The sequence below is a fragment of the Talpa europaea genome (genome assembly GCF_964194135.1).
Source record: "Talpa europaea genome assembly, chromosome: 8".
Classification (NCBI taxonomy): Eukaryota; Metazoa; Chordata; class Mammalia; order Eulipotyphla; family Talpidae; genus Talpa; species Talpa europaea.
Window position 1 is genome coordinate 119,364,108 of NC_140075.1, and position 27,850 is coordinate 119,391,957.

The 27,850-nt window shown below is 39.6% G+C and overlaps 1 protein-coding gene across 4 annotated transcripts in view; it reads right to left on the bottom strand.

The window, feature by feature from the left end:
• UNC79 (unc-79 homolog, NALCN channel complex subunit) overlaps positions 1-27,850 on the bottom strand; it is a gene marked incomplete at both ends in the record, with an annotated part of 174,448 nt that overhangs the window by 93,000 nt on the left and 53,598 nt on the right. For all 4 annotated transcript variants that reach the window (XM_084241340.1, XM_084241338.1, XM_084241337.1 and 1 more), the window contains 11 exons: positions 1,290-1,447; positions 4,141-4,289; positions 4,371-4,450; positions 6,050-6,191; positions 7,509-7,736; positions 10,025-10,246; positions 12,316-12,456; positions 14,668-14,791; positions 15,356-15,546; positions 25,423-25,653; positions 27,512-27,683. In XM_084241340.1, coding sequence (XP_084097466.1) covers positions 1,290-1,447; positions 4,141-4,289; positions 4,371-4,450; positions 6,050-6,191; positions 7,509-7,736; positions 10,025-10,246; positions 12,316-12,456; positions 14,668-14,791; positions 15,356-15,546; positions 25,423-25,653; positions 27,512-27,683 — 1,838 coding nt within the window. The remainder of the gene's footprint in view (positions 1-1,289; positions 1,448-4,140; positions 4,290-4,370; positions 4,451-6,049; positions 6,192-7,508; positions 7,737-10,024; positions 10,247-12,315; positions 12,457-14,667; positions 14,792-15,355; positions 15,547-25,422; positions 25,654-27,511; positions 27,684-27,850) is intronic.

The window sequence follows — 27,850 nt, forward strand, 5'->3', positions numbered from 1 at the left end:
AATCCAAAAAAGTGGTAATATCTGAAGGTGGTAACATCTGAATTCAGTGGTAACATCTGAGTGGAGAAAACAGCAGTGACATCTGGAACCTTGAAGGGAAGAAGTTTTCAGGTGGACAGTACAGAATGGCCATGGGCACTGAGGAAGGGAAGCAGCAGTGAGAAAGTGTAATTATATATTTAGAATATAAAGAACAGTTAGGCCTTGGGAGGTTTTGTATGTCAGCTTAAGGAATCTGAACTTAATTATCTAGGCATTTAAAACCCCTTAAAAATGTTTTGCACAAAGTGGTGTCAGAGCTGTGATTCAGCAGATTAATCTGGCAACAATCTAATCCCTAAATTGGAATGAAATAGCATAGTTAAATATGTTTTATTTGTATTTAAATTTCTATAAAATGTTGTCAACATCATGTAGCTCTTTGCTAGAAATTTTTACTCTAATCCAGTTCCCTATACCATCATGTGTTATATAAAGAACCCAGCTCCTGAGCTTTATGGGGTGTTAAAAAGCAAGACCTGTTTGTGACATTAGAGAACTATAATAGTCAACTCACATGATGAAACCGCTCTGGCAAATTTTTGAGACTCTAAGATACACAGAATCATTCTAGCCAGACCCATGATGGCACACCACCCCTGCCTGCTGCTCCGTGGGAATGTTCAGGGAATATACACAACGGAATCAGCAGGTGTGAGGCGAAGAAAACATATCCAGGCTGCTGCCCTCCCATGTTCCTCTGAGAATTTGCTGTCTGAGCACCAGGAAATTATACCCCTCACTGCACCAGATTGGTCCTTGATGCTTCGGTGGCAAAGATATGATAGAAGTTCTCAAACTTGAATTACCTGAAGGACTTGTTAAACATGTAGATTCCTAGCCTTACCCCCTGAGATTCTGATTCAGTAGGTCTAGGATGGGGCCTGTATTTTTAATGAACATTCACATTTATTCGGATGAAAGTAACCTACTAGGTTGATGTCATAATTTATCACTCAAGCCAGGTTCCATCTGAGAATAAACAAGGGTGCAAATCACAAATCTACCTGGACAATAGACACTGGGACTATGCTAAGCTAGCCTGCACGGGGCCAGCCTTCCTAAGGACTGCTCTGCAAAAGAGTATCACAGAGATAACTCAGCCAAGATGAAACAGCAAGGAACACTAGCAAGCAGGACAAGGTCCTTTAAAAAAGAGAGGAGGGAAAGAAAGGTCCCAAAACAGGTCCAGGACTGGCCATCCAGTGGCCTTGTGACCCAGGAGAACTTTTAAGCAAATACAGAGGTACCTGCTTCAAACCTCATCTTCCAGTCTTTGCTGTTGAAATTGCCATTTATGATTGTCCAGAAGATGTCAGCACCATGAGGAAGTGACAGAGCGTGGAGAAGGAGGGGAACTGCCAGTGAAGACAGTTGGGAGAACTCAGATTTGACGACTCTCCATAGGCTAGGGAATCAAGGAGAAGCAAAGAGATTACAGTTATGATAACTCGTCCAGGAAGAAAACCCTATTATCTTAATTCATGAGAAAAGTAGTTAACAGGAATCTGATAGAGACACTGTCGGTAAAATCAAACTCATCCACAAAACTACAATCCTCCAATGAACTTTCCTATGCTCTGTTCTGTTAATTTTTAAGAAATTACTTTTATGCAACATTACAGAAATATGCCATTTAGCATTACTTTCTTAACACAAAATTGTATAAAATCAGGTATGTAAATGAACAATGAATATAAATAACATACAATATTGATGTTAGTTGTGTTCAAATGATGGAGTGGGAAGTGAATTTAAAATCTTTCTTACACTGAACATCTGGGGAGTTGGGGGGCAGGGGGTGCCCAACCAGCAGCCTTTTTCTTTCATTCTAGCAGAACTCTGTTCCCATTAAGAACTCCTCTCCACCACTGACAGGACTGTCAGGCAAGGTCCCCCACTTTCCCTTTGAAGAGTGAACACAAAACCCAGGTTTTCTGAAGTCCTGTGAGGGGGTGGCTGGTCTGGACAGGCATAAGGCCCAAGCCTGGGAACCCCCAGAATCCTTTTTCCAGATATAAAAACTGGAAGCTAGAAGAGCTCTCCCCTCAGCTTGGGAAGAAAGGGCAGTGTCAGTTTAAAGCTTCTAGTGGCCCCTTTCCTGCCTTACAAAGACAGCCTGCAGGAGAAGCCGCCATTACTGACTGAACAAGGCTAAGTGATGGGAGGGAGGGGGAGAAAGGAGAGAGCTAGTCCTGGTGACATCCTGAGAGGACTAGCCAGCCTGAAGTTGGGTCACTGAGGATCAAAATGTCCTATGGCCAGTGTAGCGAGTCCCGATCCACTCCAGCCAAACCAACTCTGAATATACATCTTTAGTAATACTACATTATTGTTTGCAAAATTTTCACTCATTTATGTAAAAAAGTATGCCTTTTATTTTTGTTGTTTTGTTTTCATTCAGCTCCAAAGTAAATATCTGAATCAAAACTACTTGTGACAAAATCCCTAGTGCTCCCCTGAGAGACGAGAGGGGTGCCGGGCACAACCCCCGTTTTGCAGAGAACCTTCATGGCGCCAGTCCCTCGAGGCTTGTTCCCGAGGAGACACCGAGCAGTGTAACCAAGTGCAAATTCCCGAACGAACGCTGTCTCCTCCCAGTGTGGTGCGTTACATGAGATGATGTGCAGCGGCTGTCACACACAAGCCTTCAGAACCCCTGCGCTGCTGTCACTGTGGTGAGGCTGAGGGTGGTGGTGCTTCCCCAACACAACAGGCCCCCAAAGGCTGCAAAGGGAGGACCTGGCCTGTGTCCTTGGGGAAACTGCTGTTTCGTCAAAGGAGGCAAACTGCATGGAGCACTGTTAAAGACCATCTCTGTGACCCGAAACCCTCAGTTTGCACAGTCTCCTGCAGCTTTGCAAATTCCCGAAGGAAGCCCAGCTTGAAAAGAAACGTCCTTTCCCCAAACCCCTTCACGGTTTTGGCGTCACGCTGGTACACCGGGGAAACACCTGGGCTCTGAGCCCCAAAGGCGAGACAGAGAGCCAGGGCCTCCAACAGTCCCTCAGGCCCACGGACACATCTGTGACCACAAAACTCGGCCCACTTAGTATTTCCACTGTCCTGGGAAGCTCCCTATCAAAAGGCTGGATCATTATCTTAATGTCCATCCAAAGGCACGGACATCTGCTTCACAGTCCTCTCATCATCCAGAGATGACCTTCCCCAGGTCTGAACTACACACTCACACAGCCCGGAACTGTGAGCGATTCAAACATACAGAAGGTAACCAGGGATCTAAGTTCTTCCAAGATTTTAGACTACTATATACTTAGTGTCTTAAGATTATAATGAAAAGCTCCTCTTCGCTTTCAAAAAGCAGACGAATTTGAACAATCAATCACTCAATCGCCTCCCCTAAACACAGAACTCACTCCCTTCCCATTAGCTCAAAAATTCCCAAAATGCCTATAATAATAATAGACTTAGTAATATTTGTTAAAAGAATGAATAAATTAACAAAATGGGTAAAGGAGGAGGCTTAAATTTGTTTTGCCATTAAATTAATCTGGACCAAACTTTTCTTCTTTTAATCATCTCAATCTCTTACATGCAAATAAGGATAATATTTCTCTGACTTACTTTCAGGAAGATTATAACAGTTATTTCAAGGTTCTCGGGGGGTGGGGAGGGGAAGAGTTTGAAAATCAGGGCAGTATTTTACTTTTCTCAAAATGCTTCAGTGATCTCTAAAAAATATCCTCTCAGACAGTACATGGAGAGCTTTTACAGGTCCACTAGGAGTTCTATTTCAAATACAAAATTAAGTAAGTCAATTACAGCAGGGAAACATTAACATGTGGGTTGACATTTTTCTAAGGTATCCTATACTCTGAAGTCATCTAAGAACTGAAAGGCATAAAAAATCCTTATTTTGCTTTCTCTATTTTTACAGTATTTAGCAAAGAAATTCCTATTTCTCACATTGACATACTTAAAAATTGGACTAAATAAAAGAAATAACAGTAGCTCCCAAAGCAATTATGCTGCCCTCCTAAGAAAAAGAACCCAAATGAGTTGGTAAGTCCTATTCTAACTTTCTCACATCTAAAGCCTAAAATATAAACAAAAAATAAATAAACTGTTAGGAAGACATACCTTGCAATCAACATATGATCCTGAATGTAGGCTAAAAATTGAGGATGATCTTTTCGGGCAATATATAAGCACTCTCCATGCAGACAGAGAATCTTCAGGCAATTGAGCATATTAAAAAGAATGTCTGGCTCTTCAAACTTAGCCATTTCCTGGTCAAAGAACAACATGGTCACTGAGTCATCTAAGACAACAATGCTACCAAAGCAATTTTATTTCCAAAAAACACATACCTGGAAAATGGTGTAGATCAGCCTCAAAGTTACTGGCAGCTGTTGGTAGCAAAATTTTCTCTCAGTGTCATTCTTTATTGCTGTGAGAAAATAATTACACAAAGATGAGCATGACCAAATCATAAAACCAAGAGGAGTAGCAATAGATACACAATCTATTTAAGAGAATTCGTGCCATGTTTTCATTTGCTCTCCAAGTTAGCATATGTCCCTTCTACAACACAGGAGGGGGAAATCCCATAGACTTAGGATTATCTGCTTCCATTTTCTGCTGTGTACCCCAGCGTATTCAGACACCTTTGGCTCCCTAAGCAGTCCAGGTCCACCCTCTGCTCCTGCCCTTGCTACAGGGCATCTTTACAACTTCAAGTGTGTGCTGAAGGCCAGCAAGGAGGCCATCTTACGTGTTCTTCCATCCACAGTTCTCAATCCTATAAGCCCACATACTCCACTGACCAGTCCCACAGCCATGCAGAAGCAGCTAGTTCTGGCCAAGGCTTTGATGATAATGATGTAGTTGCACTGGCCTGGAAAACATGCCCCAGGAGCTGCAAGAGAGCTCACCAACAGTGACTTAGTAATGTTCGCTGCTCACTGAAGGAGCAATGGAAAGCCCATGCTCCCCAAGCCAGTCTAGGGCAGCTGGGCTCCCATGGGCCAGTTATTCTAGCAGTCGGGATAGTGAACACAGAAATTAAAAAGTCATCCACAATTGCTCCAGGTCTGATACAAATGCTCAAAGTGCCAGAGTGCAGATCTAGAACTCAGGCTTCTCCAAGCCTTGTGTGCTCACCTCCTAAATTCCTGAAACTCCTGTACAATGTGAGGAGCTGACGTGTGATTCCAGGCCTGTCTGGCACCTGGTGGCCCTGTCAGCCCACACAGAGCCTTTAAGCAAACGAGAAAGCTGACCTGGAGCACAAACTACAAAGCTGTCAGGGCGAGACTGTCCAGGATCCTGGCCTCGCCCTAGGCCACCTGAGCACCAGCTCCATGGCCTCAATCCAAAAACGTGCTTTAAGGCCTCCCCGGTGGCACAGCGGTTGAACGCTGGGTTGCGAAGCTGCCCACAGCTTCTGCAGCACTGGTTCGATCCCCAGCTGCTCCCTGGCCACCAGCGAGGGTCCCACATGGCATGTAGACCTCTCCTGCCGCCCGCTGCTCCCCTCAGCAGTGTACTTTGTCAGTCTACCTGTTCTGCTCCCTGCTCTGGCTCTAGTCAATTTTCTCACCCTCCCGTGCTTCAGACTGTACCCAGTGCTTGTATAAATAAATAAATAAATCTTTTAAAAAAAAAAAGTGCTTTAGCCAAATGCCCTGAGTGGCTGTCAAAAGTGTCCACACCCACCATGTCAGCAGTTCACTCTTGTTCACAGCTCTTCCTCCACACAGAATTTGCTACACTGTGCAGAGGGAGGTGATGTGTTCTGTATTAACACTGTGGGTTTGTGGATAACACAATCCTGCTGCCAGAGGATGTTCAGTGACCTGCGTTCTGCTGGAAGCCCGTCGTGCCTGTGTTCGCTTCACAGTCTGGGGGCAAGGGCTCACTTCACAAGTCTGTGCGAAGGAAGCCTCGTCTGAACTTGCCCGAGTCACAGTAAGAACCGGGCTCTGAACATGCAGCCTGTGCACACTGGGATGTGTACTGGCACCCCCGTCAGCCAGGGTTCACCTACCAGCATGTTCCATGGGCTCAGCGCGATTGCCTGGGTTCTCGCCATGCTTGGCTGCTGGATTCTCGTCCTCCTCACCTTCAGGGCCTATAATAAACTCCGGTCTGGAAGAAAGGAGGCTATCTTCAAGGCTGTCTGTGGGCTCCTGAAATAAATATGACATGCAGCCAGATGAGCAGCCCTTGGGGATGGAATGAACTGTTCCTTTCAGTTCAACACAGATGGGAAAATGCCTGCTGTGTGTCCCCAGCCCTGGGCGGATCCCTGGAGAGTAGAGACCTGCCTTGCAAAAGAGTAGAGCTTATTTCCACAATGTTTTAAAGGAAATTTGGATCAGAGTTACTGAGACATTCTCATTCCCTTGATATAAATATGGAAAACTCTTAAAAACAATGTTAAATCTTTCTAACCCAGCAGTCCCATCTCTGCTTTAATCCTTGATATCAAAGACCCACTCACCAAGTGATCCCAAATCCACATACACTTTGTTCTACAACAGTTCTATCAGCAGAGAAAAACAAGGGGTTCACAGAAAACCATTAAGACGCAAATACTGGTTGTCAAATAGACACAAAAAACTGCTCTCACATGTGAGAGAGCTCGGTAGGGCAACCCAGTGTCCAGCAGATGAGCAGGGAGACAAAATGTGGTGTTACAGATAGTGGAAGATTATTTGGCCTTAAAAAAGAAAACTACAACATGAATGAACCTTTAGGACATTATGCCAAGTGAAAAAAGCCAGTCAAAAAGGACAAATATTGTATGAGCCCACTGATGTGAGTACTACAGGAGTCAAACTCATAGGAAGAAGAAGTGAAATCGTGGTGTCAGGGGTGCCAAGTTACAGGAGTCACCCAGGTACAGTTTCGGTTTTGCAAAATGAAAAAGTCCTGGTGATTGGTTATATTACCATGTGAATATACTTAACACTGTGTATTTACATATATTTGCATATACATGTGAGACTTTTTAAAACTATCTCCTTCCTTGGTTTTGGGGTTATTGCTCTTCCTCGGTTTTCTCTTGTGTCTCTAGCTTCTTCTTAATTTATTTCTGATCTTCCGTTCTTCCCCATCTTTCCAAATTGAGATTACCTAGGAATTCTCAGTGATCACATCCAGCCTACTAACTCAATATTTGACACATATATTTTATAATAGTTACTGTTTTTTAAACTTAGTGATATAACTTTGCCATAAAACAATGTTTCAATACCAGTAATGCTTTTTACTTGTGAAAAGTGTATGAATGAATGTGCTATACTTAGTAGAATTCTGGATAATGTTACTCCACCTCACATTCCTTTTGAAGAGCTTATCTTGGTGGAAGAAATAGGGAAACTTTCTTTTAACACAGACACAGGTATAACCCAAATAAGATAAGATTGGAGGAAGTCCCATTACACAGACCACCATAGTCTTTCTTATGTTAGATGCGGTTCATCTCATTTTCAACTGCTTACCACCAGCCGGCTTTCTTCTTTGGGAGCCAGTCTCTCCAGGAGCTCACAAGCAAGCTGATAGCAGAGAATACTAGATTGACATAAGTTACACTCAATTGCTTTTTCCTCCTTCTGGCAGGTGTGGGAGCCTCCCCAGGGGGCTTGGAAGACATTGTTTATAATGGAAATAATGTCCTTTGATAAGCTGTGCTCTAAACCCATGGTGATCCCATCATCTTGTAACTCCATCTGAAAGACACCAAAAAAAAAAAAAAAAAAAAAAAGACCAGAAAAAAAAGGAGTTTGGTCCTTTTGTCCAATATTCCATTGGCTCACTAATTGTGGATAATTTTCACTAACTGACAATGATAACAAATTATTAAAAGCTTATGTAGATTCTAGACCAGTAGTATACATTACTTTCTACTGATTTTCTAAAAACAATATAAATATAAGGTGAGTAATAAATTTTTTTTTAATCATGTAGGACATTTAAAGGAGAGTTGTCTTTTAAGCTTATCACTTTGTGAGATTTCACACATTTAAAAAATGCTACTCCTCACCTAGAGTCCAGATCTTGGTTTCTAAATACCATTATCCACTAGAAAGAACCAGGGCTCCTTGGAGAAATGGCTGATTCCAGGGTTAGGGCTAGGAAAACATAAAATGAGCCTGGTAGATCTTGTCATGTCAGGAATTAAGGACGTGTTCAAAGAATGATGGAAACGTCAAAAAAACACATGAGCCAGTCTGAAGGGTCTCCCATTGTCCAAATGTGGGATAATATGAACATCAAAATAAATAATCACAGAACAGATTTTAATCACTGACTAAAATAAGAATCCATGAGTACATACAAGTATAAGTAGACAAATTTCATATTTATATATGTATGTATGTATGCATATACGTGTGGGTGTGTGTATATGTATGTATATATCAGCTAATAAATGAGGGCTCCAGAAAATTCTCATTTGGTAATGATGATGGTAATGACTGATTCAGGTATGAATCTTCCTTGGATGCTAAAGCTAATAGGCAAAAGTCTAATGAGAAACAGGAAATTCACAAAGTATCTCCCTACAAGTTACTTATTCATCACAAAGATGAAAATAGTGACTTTACAGCAAAGAAATTTGGGAGAAATTTACCACATTTTTCCTTTTCCAAGGAAAAACCACCTTTTCCATTATCATGTCATGTGCCTCCTGATCTGGTGCATTGAAAAAGACAAGACATCACATCTGTGGTATTCCTGCCAAAAATGCTTAACCCAAGTCACTTCATAAGGAAACATCAGACAAACTCAAATTGAGAGACATTCTACAAATAACTGGACCATAGTCTTCAAAAATGTCAAGAACATGAAAGCTAAAGAAAGACTGAAGGACTGTCCTGTATTAAGGGAAACCAATGAAGCAGGACAAATAAATGCAATGAGTGATGCTGGATGAAGTCCTCAAGTAAAAACATTTTTTTCTTTTATTATAAAAATGATGATTATTATGTTAGTTTTTTTTTTTTAATTTTTTTTAAAGATTTATTTATTTATTTATACAAGCAGTGGGTATAGTCAGAATTGCGGGAGGGTGAGAGAATTCACCAGAGCCAGAGTGGGGAAGAGAACAGGCAGACTGACGAAATACACTGCTGAGGAGAGCAGCGGGCGGCAGGAGAGGTCTGCGCGCCATGTGGGACCCTCTGGGGATCGAACCGGCGCTGCAGAGGCTGCAGGCAGCTTTGCAGCCCAGCGCTCAACCACTGCGCCACCCGGGGAGGCCCTATTATGTCAGTTTTTAAAATGAGTAATTTCAGTAAGTTAGATAATACATGATAGTATTGTAAAAATATTAAGTTCCTGATATTAATAACTGTACCATGATTATGTAAGAGAATGTCCTTATTCTTTAGAAAATTTATTCCGAAGTGTTTAGGGATAAAGGAACATGATGTTTGCAACTTATTCTCAAATGGTTCATTTTTTAAAGTCTATAATTCATACATAAACATATATACAGAGAGAAATTAATGTAAATATTAGCATCTAGAGAACTGAGAGGGGTATTGGAGAATTCTTTGTACTCTTGTTGCAACTTTCCCACAAGTCTGAAATTATCTGAATATAAAAAGTTAAGAAGAAAGGTTCTTCTGACCAAAACCTTTTAAGCTCTTTTTAAATTATCTTCAAAAGTCATTTAAAATATATTAAAATCAGCCCATCCTTTTAGAATTGTACTGTGCTCTTCCAATAAATACCATTACCCAATTTGTACCAATTTGTTTGACAGAATCAATTCTAATGATATTAGGGTGTTGCCAAAATTCATATCCATTATCATATGTAAACATCAGTGCAGATTTTCATATAAATATTTTTCAGGCTTTTAGGAAATTCCCAAAGGAGTTCACAAAATGTCTTGAGGCATGTTGTATCATTTCAATAGGTGTGAAGATGCCCAACACAGAGAAAGAATCACTATAGAGCGCTTCCCCTCCTTCTTCACCTCTGAACTAAAGGAAGCTCATGCTTCAGCTACCTGCTTCAGGAGAAGATCAAACATGAGGATGAAACAATTTAGATTCATTTCATCATCTTCACAATCAAAGTCAATAGTCCTTCCTCCTGGGTGTCCAAAATTCTTGAAAGGACTACGAAATGGACTACGCATAGGACTCCGAAATGGACTCTGGAAAGGACTATGAAACGGACTCAGCATATTGTGCTGAACTCGTCGACCAGGATCAGAGGCAACACTCACCTAAAAGAGATTATTAACACGCATAAGTGAATTTGCAGAAGCTCAAACATGCAAAAGCTTTTATTTCCAGTTGTCACACTAATTTCCTTCCTTAGCAATACTATGGATCGTCTCAGAATATAAAAATAAAAAATAAAATCATCCATACTTTCTGATTGTCAGGTGAATGAAAGAAACATTAGCACTCTGAAGAATGAAGCTATATTTACCATTATCTATTTCAGGCCATCAAACATTCCCAATTAAAACAAATTGTCTAAATCTCTTGAAAATCACAGCCTGAAAAATGAGAACTTATTACTGCAAGATCATTGTGAGAATAGCAAGCGCAGAATCTCATATTGATAAGACTGGTTAAAGGAGAATGTTCTCTCAAAATTACTAAGCTTCTGTGGGTAAACAATATGCATCAAACCTGTTATATTGGTTATTCTGTTTGCCATCCCAAGCCCCACTCCTGCCTTCATTGTCCTTCTTGTTACTGCTCTGTACCCAAGGACAGAGTCTTTCCTGGCTCCCTTGCTGGTTAGCTTTCGGCTGAGTTCACTCATGGGAGGTACTAGCAGAAGGCCTGAAGCCAGAAGAGAAAGAGGTAGAAGTATTTTTCCCACCTCCTGCCTGCTTTGATACTACATCTCTAGTAGCTTCTCCATCATGCTATAGCTCCTCAAGCAAGACCTTATAACTTAACTTCCCAGTGGGCTCCAGGAATTCTTTCCCTTGTTCTTTTCACCCTAGGGGTACAATGGCTTCCCATTGAACTATTGCTAGACTCTTGGTACCTTATCAGACACCAACCTTTACTACCCTTTTTCTCATAATATATATAGGTCTATAGAGCATCTCCATTAAAATCTATTTATTTGAACCATTTGGGGTAAATTCTGTAGCATGATCTTGAGTGACAGACCAGTATGTCAGTCTCAAATCATATTTTTTTCTCTTAATGATCTTTTTAGTATCCAGAAACAATTTGAATACCATATTTAAAGTAAGGAAGAAGAGTACTCCATTAAGAATTAGAATACCTCGACATCAGTTGTGTTATCTATGGAGAAGCACTTCATTGAGCCTCGGGTTCAGTAGTTGTAAAACGAGGGTAATGAGTTCTTCTCTGAGTGCCTCACACAATTTTGTAACATCGAGAATTGTGAACGCACTGCAGCACACTATAAAGTGCTGCACTAGATAATACAATATTAAAGGTTACAAAAGAAAGAAACAAAATGTAAGTGTTTGGCAGATAGCTCCTATGAGGGAGTTGAAAAAAGTGATGATTAAAAAAAAAAACAGACTACAAACTATGATTCCATGATTATATTTTTCTCATTTTCTACTCCCTAGATACTAAGTAGAATGATTAGGGGTCTGTATACAATGGGAGGATTTGTACGGAGAGGCTTGACAGGAGGGATTGACAGTCAGTTCTCCAAAAATGATCATGGTCTAAGAATCTCAGTTCATCAGCAGAAACTCTACCAGGTCCTCCCTAGAAAAACTGTCAAAATTTTCCAACAGTTTTCATACACTTGGGTCACACAACAGTGACTTTTCTCAACCACAGAGCCACAAAGGGGTCAATGAAATGGGCTCCGCTGACTCACAGTGACAGCACCACTCCCGGTCACTATCAAGTGAGCACATCTTCCCAAAACATAATAGAAAAAGGAAAAAAACAACACATCCAAACTCTTCAATCCCAAAGCCAGGTCTGCCTAGCAGAATTCTCCATGAGATCAAAAAATAAAAAGAGTACCCCCAAAACTAGTCTTTTTCCTTTCATTAAGGGTTAGACATAGCTACTAGGTCAGTGTAGAAGAAAAACTCAAAGGAAGATGAAAACTCAATAACTTAGTAATTACAATCTATAACAAACATATCTTTCAAAAATTATACACACAAACATAAATGCTGTCTGTCATTTAATGTGATTAAAAGATTAACAGTGAGATACAATAAAAGAGCATTTTTCAGAGAAATTTATTATGATGCTACTTTTAGGCCCAGGACAGCTGACAAGAGTTATTAATCTTAACAAGTAAGACAAAAACAGTTGTGGCAATAATTACCCTTCGAGCTGCAAGGTTCCCTGTCAGTTCACTGACTCTTGATTTTCTCTGATTTGCCAGTTCTTTGACAGAATTTACTCCATCAGAAAACATACTTATTAATAGTTGAAGTGGAACCATGATGTCTAACTCCGATAATACCTGGGGAAAAAAGGCATACATCCCCCCAAAATATAAACTTTAAAGCTCAAAAAAACTACATAATTTTTTTCCCAAAGTGAACTATTGAACATATGGAACATATTCTTATCAGCTCAATCATTCTCAATTTTTCACAGTAAAAAAATAAAAATCATCATTGCCTCTTCCTCATGCCCCCCACCCAATAAATTGCCATGTTCTTTCTATTAAAACCTCTAAGTGTCCTTTGACACTGTCCCCTCCTTTCCATCACTGCAAGAGCCTAACTTCATCATCTTTCTCTGGACCAGCACACTCCTTGAGGCTCTTACTCCAGTGCACCCCTCCTCGCTACATGCCCCATCTGATCTTGCTCTCTGGTGCAAACTAGGTATCCTTCTGACAAAATTAAATGACCTTATTTGTAATGAATTTTCTGGAAGTAAATGTCTCCTTCCTTCAGAAAGAATGATTCTATCCCTTTTCTCTACTTTCTTAGAGCTTTGTATATGCACTTACATAGACAATTAACACTTATTAAATTTGGTTATTTGATTCTATTTCTCCCACTATGAGCTCCTTGAAGAATGCGAAAATAACCATTTTTTATCCCATTTTTATCCCAGTGCCTATTATAGAGCCTGGCACATGGGCATTCTATAAATGTTTCCAAAGTTAATTAATAAATGGTCAACTTTAATCATTATATTATTCACTCCATTTCCCAAATGGTTAGTCTAGTGGTTTAAATCTACCAGACTAGTTGAACAAAGGATGTTCCTTCAACATCCTTTAGTATCCTGTCTTCAAACCAAAGCTGTGTCAAAGCCAGGTTCATAAAACTTGCAAAGTGTAATTGTTCTAGCTATGGCAGAGACAGGGGTAAACAGCTTGGTCTGCTCAATCCCACGTGCCATAAAGGCTATGTAAACTGAGTAACACAGATAACATGTAGCCATTGGTACAGGATGGTCTTTCCTAAAATGATTGAGATCTACATGGGATGAAAAGTTAAAATTCTGGATCTCAACAGTGATCTTTTTATTTTTTTAAATAAATATTTATTTATTTATGCATACAAGAGCTGGGGTACAAGCCAGAGGTGTGGGGGGTTGAGAGGATTAACCAGAGACAGAGTGGGAAACAAAACAGGCAGACTGACTGAAATACACTGCTGAGGGGAGCAGCGGGCGAGACAGAGAGGTCTCCTGAGCCATGTGGGTTGCTCCCTGGCCGGCATGGGACCAGCATCAAACTTGCGCTACAGAAGCTGCGATTGCTTCATAGTGCTTTGCTTAACCCCTTGCGCTACCAGGGAGGTCCAATGGTGATGATTTTTTTTAATGATCTCTTTACCTTTTGTAGGCTATGAAAAACATTGTTCCATAGTTTAGAATCCAGAAAGACATCTTCACAACATGAAATGCTTTTGGGATCACAACCTTCCATGATACACAGATATATCTTTACCCATCACTAATCTAAATATTGGTTCCTTCCTCCTTTTTTGAAACTGCCCAAACTTTGTATCAGGCATTCATCTCAATTTATTGAACATCCACTAAATACAAAGCATGTTCCAGATGATGAAAGGAAAGGATGAAGGGAGTTGCAAATTCAAAAATGATAAGATTTGGTTCCTCAAGTCATTTGTTAACAAGGGGGAAAAATGAACCATATCATTAGACAGAATTAGAATTCACAGAGAACCTGGGGAAGGAATCATGAATTCTGATGGGAAAATGGGGGTGTGAAGTAGTAGAAAACTTCATAGATAATTTGTGAGCTGGACTTTCAATGGTAAGGTGGACTTCGTGAGTGGGGACAGGAAAAAAAGTCACACCAGGCTGAGGGAACAGCATCAGTGGCTCCCTAACTCAGTAGCTCTCAACCTTTCCAGGTAAAGGATGTATGGAACATCAAAAAGTTATCAGAATCCCAAAAGACAACTACTATATTTTTCAATATTCATTGATAAACTTACATAAGAACCAATAATTACTGTGAATTCAGTATTACTACTGCAAAAATTTGTATTTTGCTAACCACAACTGTAGCTAAATATATCTGAAATATATTTACCTGTGCATATGAACTATTAGTCTACAGAGAGTCCTCAGCAAATATACAGGTACATGGAGTCTGCAAAAACTGTCCACCTCTCTACCTGAAGATTTAAAGTTCAGAGCTAGGAACTAAAGCCCATAGTGATCAAAAGTATCGTTCACTTACATGAAGCCATAGCAAAGCTTGCTCTTGCACAGAGGAAGGGTATCCTGTGAACCGACAACTAATAAAGCCAAACATCTCTTCCATGGAAAAAGGTAGAGGACAGAGCTCAATGTCAAACATTTTGCTGGAAAGCAGAGCCAAAAAAATAAAATGATCAACTGGCACATAGTGAGGTCTACTGTTGCATTTCCGAGTGCATCTTTCCAAACGCTAGAATAATCTGTATTCTCAATTGTTCTAAGCATGCTTCATTTTATTATAGTAGCTTATATCATTGAAATAGAGATAAATAATTAATATGGTTGTTAATAACATTGGTGCTCAGACTCACATCAGGATTAACAGAAGAAATTGCATTTCTAAAGAATTAGAGTTGCTTTCCCAGGATCTAAAAACATTTTCCCTTTACATGTTTTCCACCTTATCCAAATAATTATACTTGAAAAGAAGTAAGCGCTACGAGGTAACCATTTATTATTCCATAAGAACAACATGTTTTCTGAAAAATTCCAAATCACGTAACATGATTTATAGTGTCATTTCCTTGTGGCCCTTCAAATTCATCTAGAGTTGTTGGAGAGTAAACGAGATTCTATAAAACGCTTATTAGCATGGTGCCTGGCAGCAGTAAGTTTTATTCAACAGGTATCACTGTAATTATGGTGACTTCATCAAACTACTTACCCACCTTAATACTTCCCTGAATTCTTTTAACTGATTATCTGGGACTTCTGTTCTGATGGCTTCCAGCCACTCGGGCATGATACATTCCCACACAGACTGGTTGATCACATTGTAGGGGATCAGGCAGAGGATCCGGTTGAGGCCCTCCTTCAACTGAGTCACCGTGCTGCAGGACTTGTCCCAGTACCCGCCAACCTGATGGTGTTTCCACAGCCACAGAGGAAAGAGCAAACCACACTTGTTAAATCTGCACTCAAGGACTTCCTACAAGAAATGGTCCCAGGAAAGCCCAATCTATGACATCTGACCCTCTGCCAGATACCAGCAGACTTGTAAGAATCTATTAACCACCAGGACTATCACTTACGAAAAGGAAAGGAGAGTTACAAATAGGTCCGAATAATAACCATGCACTGAATTGGAATTATTCCATTGCAGATTTTCAAATCACCTATGAATTTAAGGTCCAAAGATTTACTCCAAACAGAATGAGCCTACTACTGGGTCTTACTCTTTTTTAAGTTTGACAAGTCATTATGAATATGTGCATTTATACCTGTGCTTCAGAGCAACACACATTCTACTATGGCACACTTTGTACTGAAGATGTTTCATTATAGAAAATAAAGTGCAGAAAGGTCTATGGGATATATTTTGTCACAATTTTTTTTTTCCCTAAGAATATTCTAAGCCTGGTTGAATGAATAAAAAGATTTTTTTGAGTCTTTTAAACTTTTTGCTTTTTAAGTAAAAAAACAGTATTTTTACTATTTCCTAATGCAGGAAAAAATAAAAACCACAAATTTCAGTTGTGTTTATAATTCCAATTTTAGATAAAAAGCCCATATTTTGTATTATAAACATCAAAGTACAAAGGGTCAAGTGGTCCTGAATCTTCATCACATATTACAAAATGTGTGGGAATCTACCTTATTTTAAACAAATCCAATTTAAAATATTTAATTATTACACCTAGATTTCCAGGTAGTCAAAACAATCAAATCAGTTCTACTTAAAGCTCAACTAAGTATTTGGTATCGTATCAGCCAATATCCCAGATGAAGTGGACACAGACTCTGAAGAGCTAATACTAATAATGTTGAGATCCTGGAATGTATCTTGGCTGAGTTAGTTTATAGTTAAGCCATTTAAGGTTTACTTGTTTTGTTTATTTTCATTATTTTTCACTGGTTTACAACATTATATATGATTTAGAGACTACAGGATCACACTTTTCAGGTGTATGTACCACATCACCGCCAAGGCACTGGAAGTCCTCCATCACAGTCTATTGTGCCTCCTCCTACTTTGCTTTCCCCACACTCCCCAGGCAGTGGACTCAAATCTACAGTCAGATTTCTAGCATTTATTATTGGTTTGGTTTCAAATTACCCTTGGTTTGATTTCTTTATTTTCCACAAATTAGTGACAACATATGGTATTTGTCTTCCTCCTCCTAAATTATTTCACTCCAGTCTAAACTCTCACAAAAAGAAAATGTTTATCTTTTTTATAGCTGAGTAGTATTCCACTGTGTATATATACCACATTTTCCTAATCTACTCATCTGTATTTGGGCATTTGGGTTGTTTCCATAGCTAGGCTATTATAAATACTGCTTCAGTGAACAGAACAGAACAGTTTAGGAAATGACAGAACAGTCCATATTTCCCTCTGAATTAGTGTTTTTGCATGCTTTAGGTAAATATCTAGGAGTAAAATTGCTGGATTATATGGTAGATCTATTTTTAATATTTTGTGATATCGCCACACTACTTTCCATAGGGGTTGGACTAGTCTCCATTCCCACCAACGGTGTACAGGGGTTCCTTTATATCCACTTCCATGCCATTTGTTGTTTGGGACTTTTTGATATGGACCATACTAATGAACGTGAGGTAGTATATCACTGTGATTTTGATTTGCATTTCCCTGACAATAAGTAATTATCAGCATTTTTTTTTAATTTTTTAAGAATTTATTCATTTATTCACACAAGCACTGGGCACAGTCAGAAGCGCAGGAGGGTGAGAGAATTCACCAGAGCCAGAGCGGGGAGCAGAACAGGCAGACTGATGAAATACACTGCTGAGGGGAGCAGCGGGTGCAGCAGGAGAAGTCTGTCGTGCCATCTGGGACCCTTGCTAGCGGCCAGGGATCGAACCGGCGCTGCAGAGACTGTAGGCAGCCTCGCAGCCCAGCGCCCAACTGCCGCACCACCAGGGGAGGCCCAATTATGAGCATTTTTTCATGACCATATGGCCCATCTGTAGGTCTTCTTTGGAGAAGTGTCTATTTAGCTCTTCTGCCCATTTTTTAATTGGGTTATTTGTTTTCTCTTTCTGTGTTGTATAAGTTCTTTGTAGATCTTACATATGAGCCCCTAGTCATATGTATGATGTACAAATATTTTCTCCCATCAGCTTTTTTAGTTTGAAATAGTTCCAACTGCTTGTATTCCCTTGTTTCTCTTGCTGTTTGGAGACCAGTCCACAAAGGTATAACCTAAACCCATGTCATGGAGTGTTCTGCATATATTTTCTTCTAAGTATTTTATGGTTTCAAGTCTTATATCCAAGTCTTTTATTCATTTTGAGTTCATTTTTATATATGATATGAAATAGTGATATAGTTTCTTTTCTTCCCTTTTTTTTTTTTTTTTTGCATGTGGCTGTCCAGTTTTCCAAACAGCATTTATTGAAAAGACTTTCCTTTCTCCAATGTATACTCTTGGCTCCTTTGTCATAAATTAACTGTCCACAGATGTGCAGTTTTATTTTTGGGCTTTCAATTCTATTCCATTGCTTTGTGTATCTGTTTTTGTTCTAGTACCATACTGTTTTGTTTGTTATAGCTTTATAGTTTAATTTAGAGCCTGGGCATATGATGCCACCATTCTTCCTCTTTTTTGTCAGAATTTTTTTGGCTATTTGGAGTTTTTTGTGGTTCTGTTATAGGACAGGGAGAGGGGTAGCGAACCTCCCCCTTTCCTGGGGACCACCCTGTTACAGTTCCATATGAATTTTAGTAATGTTTCTTGTAATACTTTGAAAAATCTCATTGAAACTTTGATAGGGATTACACTGAATTCATATATTGCTTTGAGTTAGGTGGTCATTTTAACAATGTTAACTCCTGCAATCCATGAGCAGGGACTATCTTAATATTCCTTTGTGTCTTCTATTTCTTTTAACAATGTCTTACAGTTTTCACTGTATAGGTTCCTCCCTCCTTTGTTAAGTTTACTCCTAGGTCTTACTGGTTTTGAATTACATTGTGGAGGTCCAAATTTTGTCAATGGTCTGATAACAAATCCTCTGATTTGGAAGTTTTCTATTGAAAGAGTTTTAAAGAGTTATAAGGGATGGCATTCCCCAAATGCTCAGAAGGCCAGTTATCACTGTAAACAAATGGTTTATTATCAATATGGGTGGAAAGAAGGTCACACACACCAAAAAAAAATGAGCATAGCTAGCCTAAAAGACTTCCTTAATAAAATTAAGGAATAGATACCAGATTTACAACAAGAACTAAAATCCACACTCACCATAAACTCCCTTCCCCGACTTTCTTGCTACAGATAATCCAGTTGGAGGTTGATATTCAGACACTGATGGCATTAATCCAGGGGACTTTTTTCCAAAGTTTAATTGAGCTAAATTAGAATGCTCTACCCAGAGGAAAGGCATATATCCTAAAGCCTTTTTTCAAACAATTTATGAAAAACATTCCAAAGGCGCACAGCTACACGGCTATAAATCTAGAAGTCTAAGAACACAGGACTCTTATTTTTCACCATAGTTGGGAATCTTCTCTCTGATATAAAGAAGTAAATTCAAAATATTGTAGTTGGATAGGAAGGCCAAACTTTAATGTTATTGGGGCCACTACCTAATTCTTGGAAGAATTAAAAATAATAGTCTTTGAACAGTGTTCACCAGAGGGGAAGGCAAGTGAGGGTAGGTAGTAAGTTAAAGGGGGTCGATTGTACAGGGGTAGATGGAAACTAGACTCTCAGTGGTGACCATAATGTAGTATTTACAGGTGTTGAAATAGCTGTATATATAAAAGTTATATAATAAGCCAATGCTACTTTAGTGAATTTTTTTTAATGCCCTTACCTTCCTGAGTCTTTACAAAAATATAATTGTCACTCTAGAAGTATCCCAAAGTCCACCCATCTTTCTGACCAATCCCAAAGCCTCTGCTATTCATTTCAAGATGCTCCCCAATACTATAAAAAGTCAGGACATTAGAAAAGAGACTGTCCTGCACTTAACAAGAAGAAGCAATTTCAAAAGTAATTGCCCTAAGTCTCAACATCCTCAGTAAGGTCCTCTGAGCCTTATCAACTAAGCCTCTACTCAGACCTATTAAAAACTTCAGACTCTCAACATAAAATAATTCTGTCCACCTCCCACATTATTCTTCCCTTAAAACACCCACTTATAAAAGTTCAGTGGTACAGGACAATGTATTGTGTGTCCCAACCAATATCTATTATTAGACAAATATGACCTTGAAAATCCTTAGACCAGTTACTTTAAAAGTTCTCTTCTCTCCCTCTTTGAGATGTAAATCTTTTATTGCCATCACCATCTGTCCCAAAGACCTGAGAACCACCTCATTGAAATGCAAAAATCCAGGGAAATCACCTCTGGCTCTCAATCCAAGGGGCACCTGGCTTTTACTTCATTGCCACCTGTCATAAAATAAGAAGAAATTTTTTTTTCTCCTGATAAGCACCAATTAATACGCCCCCTTAAAAATCCTTGAATACTTTTTTTCCTTTAGGCACCCAATCCTGTAAAAGCTAACTTCTTTTTTTTAATATTAATTTTTTTTTTATTTTTTTACATCAATGTTTATTTTTAAACAATATTTGCTCCCCACCACCCCCTCTGGTGTAGTCCCCATAGAGTTTCCTTCACCAATACACCCAGGTACCATCACCTCAGTCCCCTGTGCTCCATCCTCCCTCCCTCTGATTCCTCTTCCTCCTCCTCCCCTGCAGGATGTCTCTGATTTATAATTGTCTGTTTTTGAAAAGCTAACATCTTTTTTTTTTGTGGGTATAAAACAATTTATTCAACCAATCACGTGTTGAGGAATATTCATGTTGGTTTCCAATTTTTCCCCAAAGAACCAAAGATATAATAAACATCCTTGAACATATATTTTAATATAGAGATTTTTTTTAACATAACTTGTTTCTTAAAAATGTAAGGTTGCTAGGTAAAACATGTATGGTTTATTTTTAACCTATATTTGAATTTTTGCCAGTGTCATTTGTTGTCAAATTTCATATTTCCACCAGAGATAGAGGAAAGTATTTTGTCAGTTTGAAATATTTTCTTTTTTGAGTTCTTATCCCAATCACATGGATAAGAAGTGGCATCTCATTTTAGCTTACATTTGCCTCTCCAAAAATACCCTTCTGGTCATCTGGCCATTTGATGGGGGCCCCTCTCTTAACCTGTCCATTTTTCTATTGAGTAGTTTGCTGCTGCTTCTCAGCTTATGTGAGGTATTTTCGTATTAAGAATATTAATCTTTTTTTTCTTATATGATTTTTTAAATTTTATTTTTATATACACCATGGAATATTACTCAGCATTCAAAAAAGATAAACACATGCAATTTGCAGCAGCATGGATAGAGCTGGAAAGGATCATGCTTAGCAAAATAAGCCAGAAAAGAAAAAGAAAAATACCAGATGGTCTCACTCATAGGAGGAATCTAGAAAACTTAAATAAGGGACCAGGAAAAAGAATAACTATAAGAAAGAAATTATCAAAATCAACCAACAACTATGAACCAGAGACACTCTATGGGGGGTGGAGGGCAGGGAAAGGAGGGCTTTGGGCCAAAATAAGGGGGTTGTAATTGTAAGGGGAATATGAAAAGCTAACTTCTTAATCAACTGAACAAGTGCCCAAGGTGCGGCCTCCATGAGATAACCTATAAGGGCAAATAAAAGGATCTTAAAAGTCTCCCCCAATAATATTGATAAAAAGCTTTAGCCCTTATATTGAATAGGTAACTACTTGTTCCATCTGCCAGAAACCAATTTTAAGTAAAACTGAGGCAAATATGAAAAAGAAACTGTTATATAAACTAGTGAGTTATATATCACCATGAAGGACAGGCAGTCACAAGACGTCCAGAGCAGGCCTTCCAGAGACATGTCACATTGGCAGAGAATTACTTCAAGCTAAGGTCAATCAAGGCCCTACAGGTCCAGGAGAAATTTACCATTCCTTTAACTATTTAGAAAAATGAAAATTGGGGGTATTACCAGAATTAGGATTTTTTTTTTATCAGAAATAACCTTTCTATGGGAAAAATCTGTCAATATGGCAGAGAAAACTAATTATAGAGCATCTGGTCTTCTCCTATGAGTCACCTTCTCCTCATCATGAGGAGCCCCCTTCCTCACTCTGAATCCCCAGACCCATGTCCCACTCCTCAGCTCAGAATATACATCCTCATTTTTGACCCATTTGCAATATACATTTGTAATTAATACATGTGTGATTAAATTTGTTCTCTCCTCTTATTACTCTGCCTGATGTTAACTTGACTGCTTGACAAGACTGAGAAGAACTTAGAGGAGTAGGGGGAAATTTCCTCCTCTCTCTTTATATATATAGTTTTATATGTGGTATTGTCTTACCTCAAAAGAAATGGGACAGCGTTGCCAAATTAACTTATAATTTACAAAAATCCCTCCAAAGATCTCTAATTTAAATGAACTTTTTAAAAGATAAGAGATAATATGAATTAAATATTTCTAAAACTCTCAAAATATATAGGAAGTAACCAAAATGTTTTTCAAGATTAGTGATTTGGATAAATCTGGAAAATTAGACTAATTTAAGATTGTCGATTTAATAAAAGCATCTGTGTTTTCTGAGTTGTTAGCACTGAGTATGTTATGAACAATCATTTTTATTCTATGTGGGTTATTATTCAAGTAACTTAATATATTTAATGTTTAAGATTATAAAACATAGGGCCTCCCCAGTGGTGCAATGGTTGAGCGCTGGGCTGTGAAGCTGCCCACAGCCTCTGCAGCGCTGGTTTGATACCCAGCCTCCGGGGAGGGTCCCACATGGAGCGCAGACCTCTCCTGCCGCCCGCTCCTCCCCTCTTCAGCCATGTCCTCCATCTGTCTGCCTGTTCTGCTCCCCGCTCTGCCTCTTGTGAATTCTCTCACCCTCCCGTGCTACTGACTGTACCCAGTGCTTGTATAAATAAATAAATAAATCTTAAAAAAAAAGATTATAAAACATAGATTTCATCTTAAATAACTTTGTCCTAAAATAGTTGTTTAGAGGTTGGTTGGAAGCTTGCTAGAATATGAAAGAGGAAAGTGAAGGACAAAAATCTGAATGGAAATAGAAGTGGAAAAGAATCTGTGCTTTGGGGAGGGGAAGGAGGAGATTTCTTAGCTTGGCTTCCTACCTTCAATGGGCTTTAAAAAATCCAATCTGATACCTTATGAAAGTTTCAGCAAAGAAAACTTAAGAAGACTGAGGTAGTCAGTTATCATTTTTGCTGCACTTACATAAATTATCAGGCCAAATTTAATGAGCCCAAACTTACTTTTTGAACAAGAATAATCTTTTTTGAACAAAAATAATCTTTGATCAAAATCAAGGGTGCTTGAAGAGAGAAAGTTTATGTTTCAATGGAAAACTATAACCCATCCTAATGGGTTATCAGGCTCCAGTCTTACTCAATGTCTTCAAGCTATTTTTCACCTCTTTATAAACCGGATCCTGCTGTCTTGCACGTGTTGTCAGTAATTAACTATTTCCTACTTTTCTTATCCCACACTTGGCTTGGTGTCACTAAGAATTAAAAACCTAACTGCCCAGATCCTTACTGAGACACAGGCCGTCTTGTTCCAAAGCCCTGCAAGCTAAAGCGGGAAGACTTGATACAATGAAAAGGACATAGTGCTATAACAATTTAGGCCACTCAGGAAGTTCCCCCAAAGCCCTGTATCTTCCATGCTCTGCTCCAAGGAATGACCTTGACTGTGACACTGATCCCATCATCTAAAGGCACTTTGAGCCCAACATCCAGAAATCTTTGAGTGGCTGCCTTCTAAACTCAGAAACTAGGTTTGTAGTCTGCTCTAACCATTAATCTTCACTTTCATTTTATTTGTTTGAATCAATGTTCTTTTCCTCCTTTGCAGATCTCTTATGTTGTAGTTCCTCACCAGAATCTTTTCCCTTAAGCAATCAACCTACTTCCTTTTTTGTGTGAAACTTGTAAGGAAGTTTTGGATGGGAGAAATACGGGGACCCACTGAGCTCCCCCAGAGTTGGTATAAAGATCAATTTTATTTTTTTTTTATAGAGGAATGTTTTATTTATTTTTGTTTGTTTGTTTTGTTTATACAAGCACTGGGTACAGTCAGAAGCGCAGGAGGGTGAGAGAATTCACCAGAGCCAGAGCGGGGAGCAGAGCAGGCAGAAGGACCCAAGTACACTGCTGAGGGGAGCAGCGGGCGGCAGGAGAGGTCTGCGCGCCATGTGGGACCCTCCTCTGGTGGCCGGGGAGCAGCCGGGGATCGAACCGGCGCCACAGAAGCCGCGGGCAGCTTCGCAACCCAGCGCTCAACCGCTGCGCCACCAGGGAGGCCCTAAAGATCAATTTTAAATGAAAACCTGTCAGCTACATAAGATGTACAGAGAAGCTTTATCCAAGCTTGCTTTATCTGACTAAAGCAGATACTCCAGAAAGGACAGTTGCCATAAACTCCCTCCAGGTGGAGCTTCCAGTGAAGTCAGCTACTGGGAGAACAGACTGCCCAGTCCCATTAGCACTAATAAGCTCAAAAGAACTTTCCATACCTTCCCATTGAAGCCCTAACTACTCCCCTCAAGTTAAGTTTGGTATATAAACCTGTTATCTCAGACTTTTGTGGGAGCTATTCATCGCTGAGTGCTCCTGTGTGTAAGCATAAACAAGCTTTTTCTTTTCTTTTTGTCCATTGCCAGTTAAAATGACAGTCCTCAGCCAGAGGAAACAAGTCAGAAGAGGAAACGTTATCCTCCCAACACATTCATTTCTTATCTTCCAGAATCACATCAAACTGATTCTTTACTATTCTAAAAGAAATCATAATAGGAAACAGATCAACACACTCAAAGAATAACAGGAAATGGGGAAATTTCATTATGCAAAAATCCAATTTTATATGTGAGTCAGTAGGTGGCACCAAAGAAGAGAGAAGTCTATCTTGATAAATGCACAGAATGCTTGGAGTCCTGGAAATCTATTAACAGCTACTCTTGTTTTATCCTTAAATCTCTTATTTATGCTGAAAATTGCCTCAAGCTCTCACTGAAAGCGAACTGAAAAATCGCAAATAAAAAATAATTAGAAAATACCTTGGGAAAAAAATTCATATATTGCCTCCAAAAATTTGACTTCCACCTTGCTGAGTAAGACACAAGGTTCACAAATTATATTGTAGTCAAGGAATGTGGGGTCTTCCCAGCAGTACATCCAAAGCCTGTGAGCCACTGAGGCAGAAGCAAGAGGAAAAGCATAGAGAAATCTGTCCTCTGAGCTAGAGGAGAAGAGGTGTTTGGCAGGCCCTCAACCTTTTCAGCACTCCACATGGCAGGCATGATCTCCCCCACTTGTCTCCACTACATGTGAAACCACAGGCCATGCCCCCATTCACATATTAGCCTTTCCACAGACTGTAGACCAGAACAGGACTGGTTGCCAAAGCAACCACATAGAGAGCTTTCTTTTCCTGTTACTTAATTAAAATATTCTGCAATTCAGGAAAGAATATTCCCTTAAATTCTTAGAGACATTTTACAAACACATCATGTCATCTTCCCCATCTTGAAACAACATCCAAGTAGTTCATGACCCTCAAATACAGTTACTAAACCCAACTCACTTAGCTCATTAGTATTGACTGAAAAAAGGAGAGATACGTTCCTCTTCTGCAGACACCAGTAACGCTATGATGGCTAAGATAGAGCTTCTCCCAAGTCCTCTCCAGCGAGGTTCAGACTGTCGCTCTCCACTCACCCTGGCAAATTCCATTGGTTTGGGAAGAAGGCACATGACCATGACGTCGAAGCGAACATCACATACTGTCTTCAGCCACTTGGTGACAAACTGAGGCTTCAGTTTTTCCACTAAACTTCCGACTTCATCATCCATCATATATGCAGTGGAGTGAAACCACTGAAATACCATGGCCACCAGCCTGGCCAAACTTTCCGTAGGCGTGTTTTCACTGGGCGTGCAAAGGCTCACCTGGAAATAAGCAGATTGGACTATGCATCATACTCCATCCACTTTTACATACTTACAACATGCTCATTAAAAGCAAAAAAAAAAAAAAATTCCTACACAATCCATTTGAAATAGGCAGTTTCATAAACGATGGAGGGTTATTTATCCTTGAAACCATGTTCCTCTTCTACAGAGAGAGACTGCGCCAATAGTCTCTTCTCAAGATTGCACCTTTCAATAAGTTTTTTCTCCTATAACAAATCTATTACATAATCTCCATTAGATAAAAGCTTTTAAAACTTAAGCCGACAAAGTAAAATCTCATCAATACCTTCAGTGAAAAATAACCTATATACATTTCAATTCTAAAATGATCAGGTTTAGGTAAGAATATCTATAATCATTCTGAAAACTTAGAAGCCCCCTAATTCACCCGATTATAAATAAAACTTTTTAAAATGGCTTATCATTCATTTGTTCATTCATAAATTATTTTACTAAATATGTAGCACGGTCCAAGAATACAAAAAATAAATAAGCTATTATTCTTGCCTTTAAAGATTTCATACTAGTAGCCATAATGTCACTAAATAATAAGTTCTAGAAGCAAAACATATGAACTCAACAATTTAATCCCTTGAGGCCTCCCTGGTGGCAAAAGGGGTTAAAGTCTACGAAGCTATCTGCAGCCACTGCAGCACAAGTTCAATCCCCCACCAGGGAGGTGACAGGAGCAGACCTCTCCTGTCTTGCCCACTGCTCCCCTCAGCAGTGTATTTCAGTAGACCTGCCTGTTCTGCTCCCCACTCTGTCTCTGGTGAATCCTCTCACCCCCACACCTCTGGCCTGCACCCCAGCTCTTGTATGCATAAATAAATAAATCTTAAAAAAAATTTAATCCCTTATCCTTGAAACCTTTTACCCTGAAACTTAGTAACAAATCCTTTTCAGACAACCATATAAAAGCTTAAAAAAGACCATGTAGGGCCTCCCCGGTGGTGCAGCAAGTTGAGCACAGCGCTGTGAAGCTGTCCACAGCCTCTGCAGCGTGGGTTTGATCCCCAGCCAGCCAGGGAGCAACCCACATGGCATGGCAGACCTCTCCTGCCTTGCCCACTGCTCCCCTCAGCAGTGTCTTCGGTCTGTCTGCCTGTTCTGCTCCCCGCCCTGTCTGGTGAATTCTCTCACCCTCCCACGCCTCTGATCTGTACCTCAGTTCTTGTACAAATAAAAATAAATCTTAAAAAAATAAGATAAAATAAAATAAATTAAAAATACCATGTAAAAGCATAAAAAAGATGTATCACTACGGGGACTTAATCCATGTCACCAAAGGGGCAAAAACAAAAGCCTGCTTTTCTGCAAACTGGCAAATTCAGCATGCTGGGAATTTTGGATCCATGTATTTGCTCTCCACCGGAAAAAATGTTGAAATTGAATGACTGAATAGCCATCATTTGTGTTAGTTTGGCCGTAGTCTTTCAACTGTATGCAGATGATGAGATGAGAGTCATCTGTAAATTGTATTGAACCCAATATCTGACTATATACCTTAGCAATTTTCCCATTTACTTCCTGCCAAATGTGCATTTCGGTTTAGGGTCTGGCCAAGTAGGTTTCAGCGCATGGCTATTTGCTAGAATCAATCAGGGAGCTTTTTTCCCCAAGTCCCCAGATTTCTAGGGCAGGAACTGGACATTGTCAATTTTTGAAAGTCTCCAGAGCAGATCTAATGTGGTGATCATGGCTAAAAACCATTGCCCTCAACTAGAGCATCCTACTGCTTGGGTTAATCTTTTACTTCTTTAAATAGGAGAATTCATCGTGAGTGCAATGTTGGAATGCAAAATGAAGTGGAGAATTAAATTCTCTTTCTTACTAAAAACCATATTCCAAATTGACTGAGCAGCCGCTGGTCGTGTTTATCGTCATCCTTGTTGTCAAAGTCAGCGTTGTCCAGGGAGTGATGGGAGGAGGAGAGGCCCAGCTGCCGCCGCCGGTTCAGCTCATATTCCCGCTGCTCAGCATGAAACTCGGCTTCTTTCAACAAGCTGTCAAAGAGGAGAGATTTCAAGTCAGGCTACCGAGAATGGTTTTTTCCAGATTATGACCTATTCCAGTTACTTCATAGATACTCAAGCTCTCCTCTAGAGGAGTAAGAGTTATGGGGCCTCCCTGGTGGTGCAAGGGGTTAAGCACAGCAGTATGAAGCTATCCA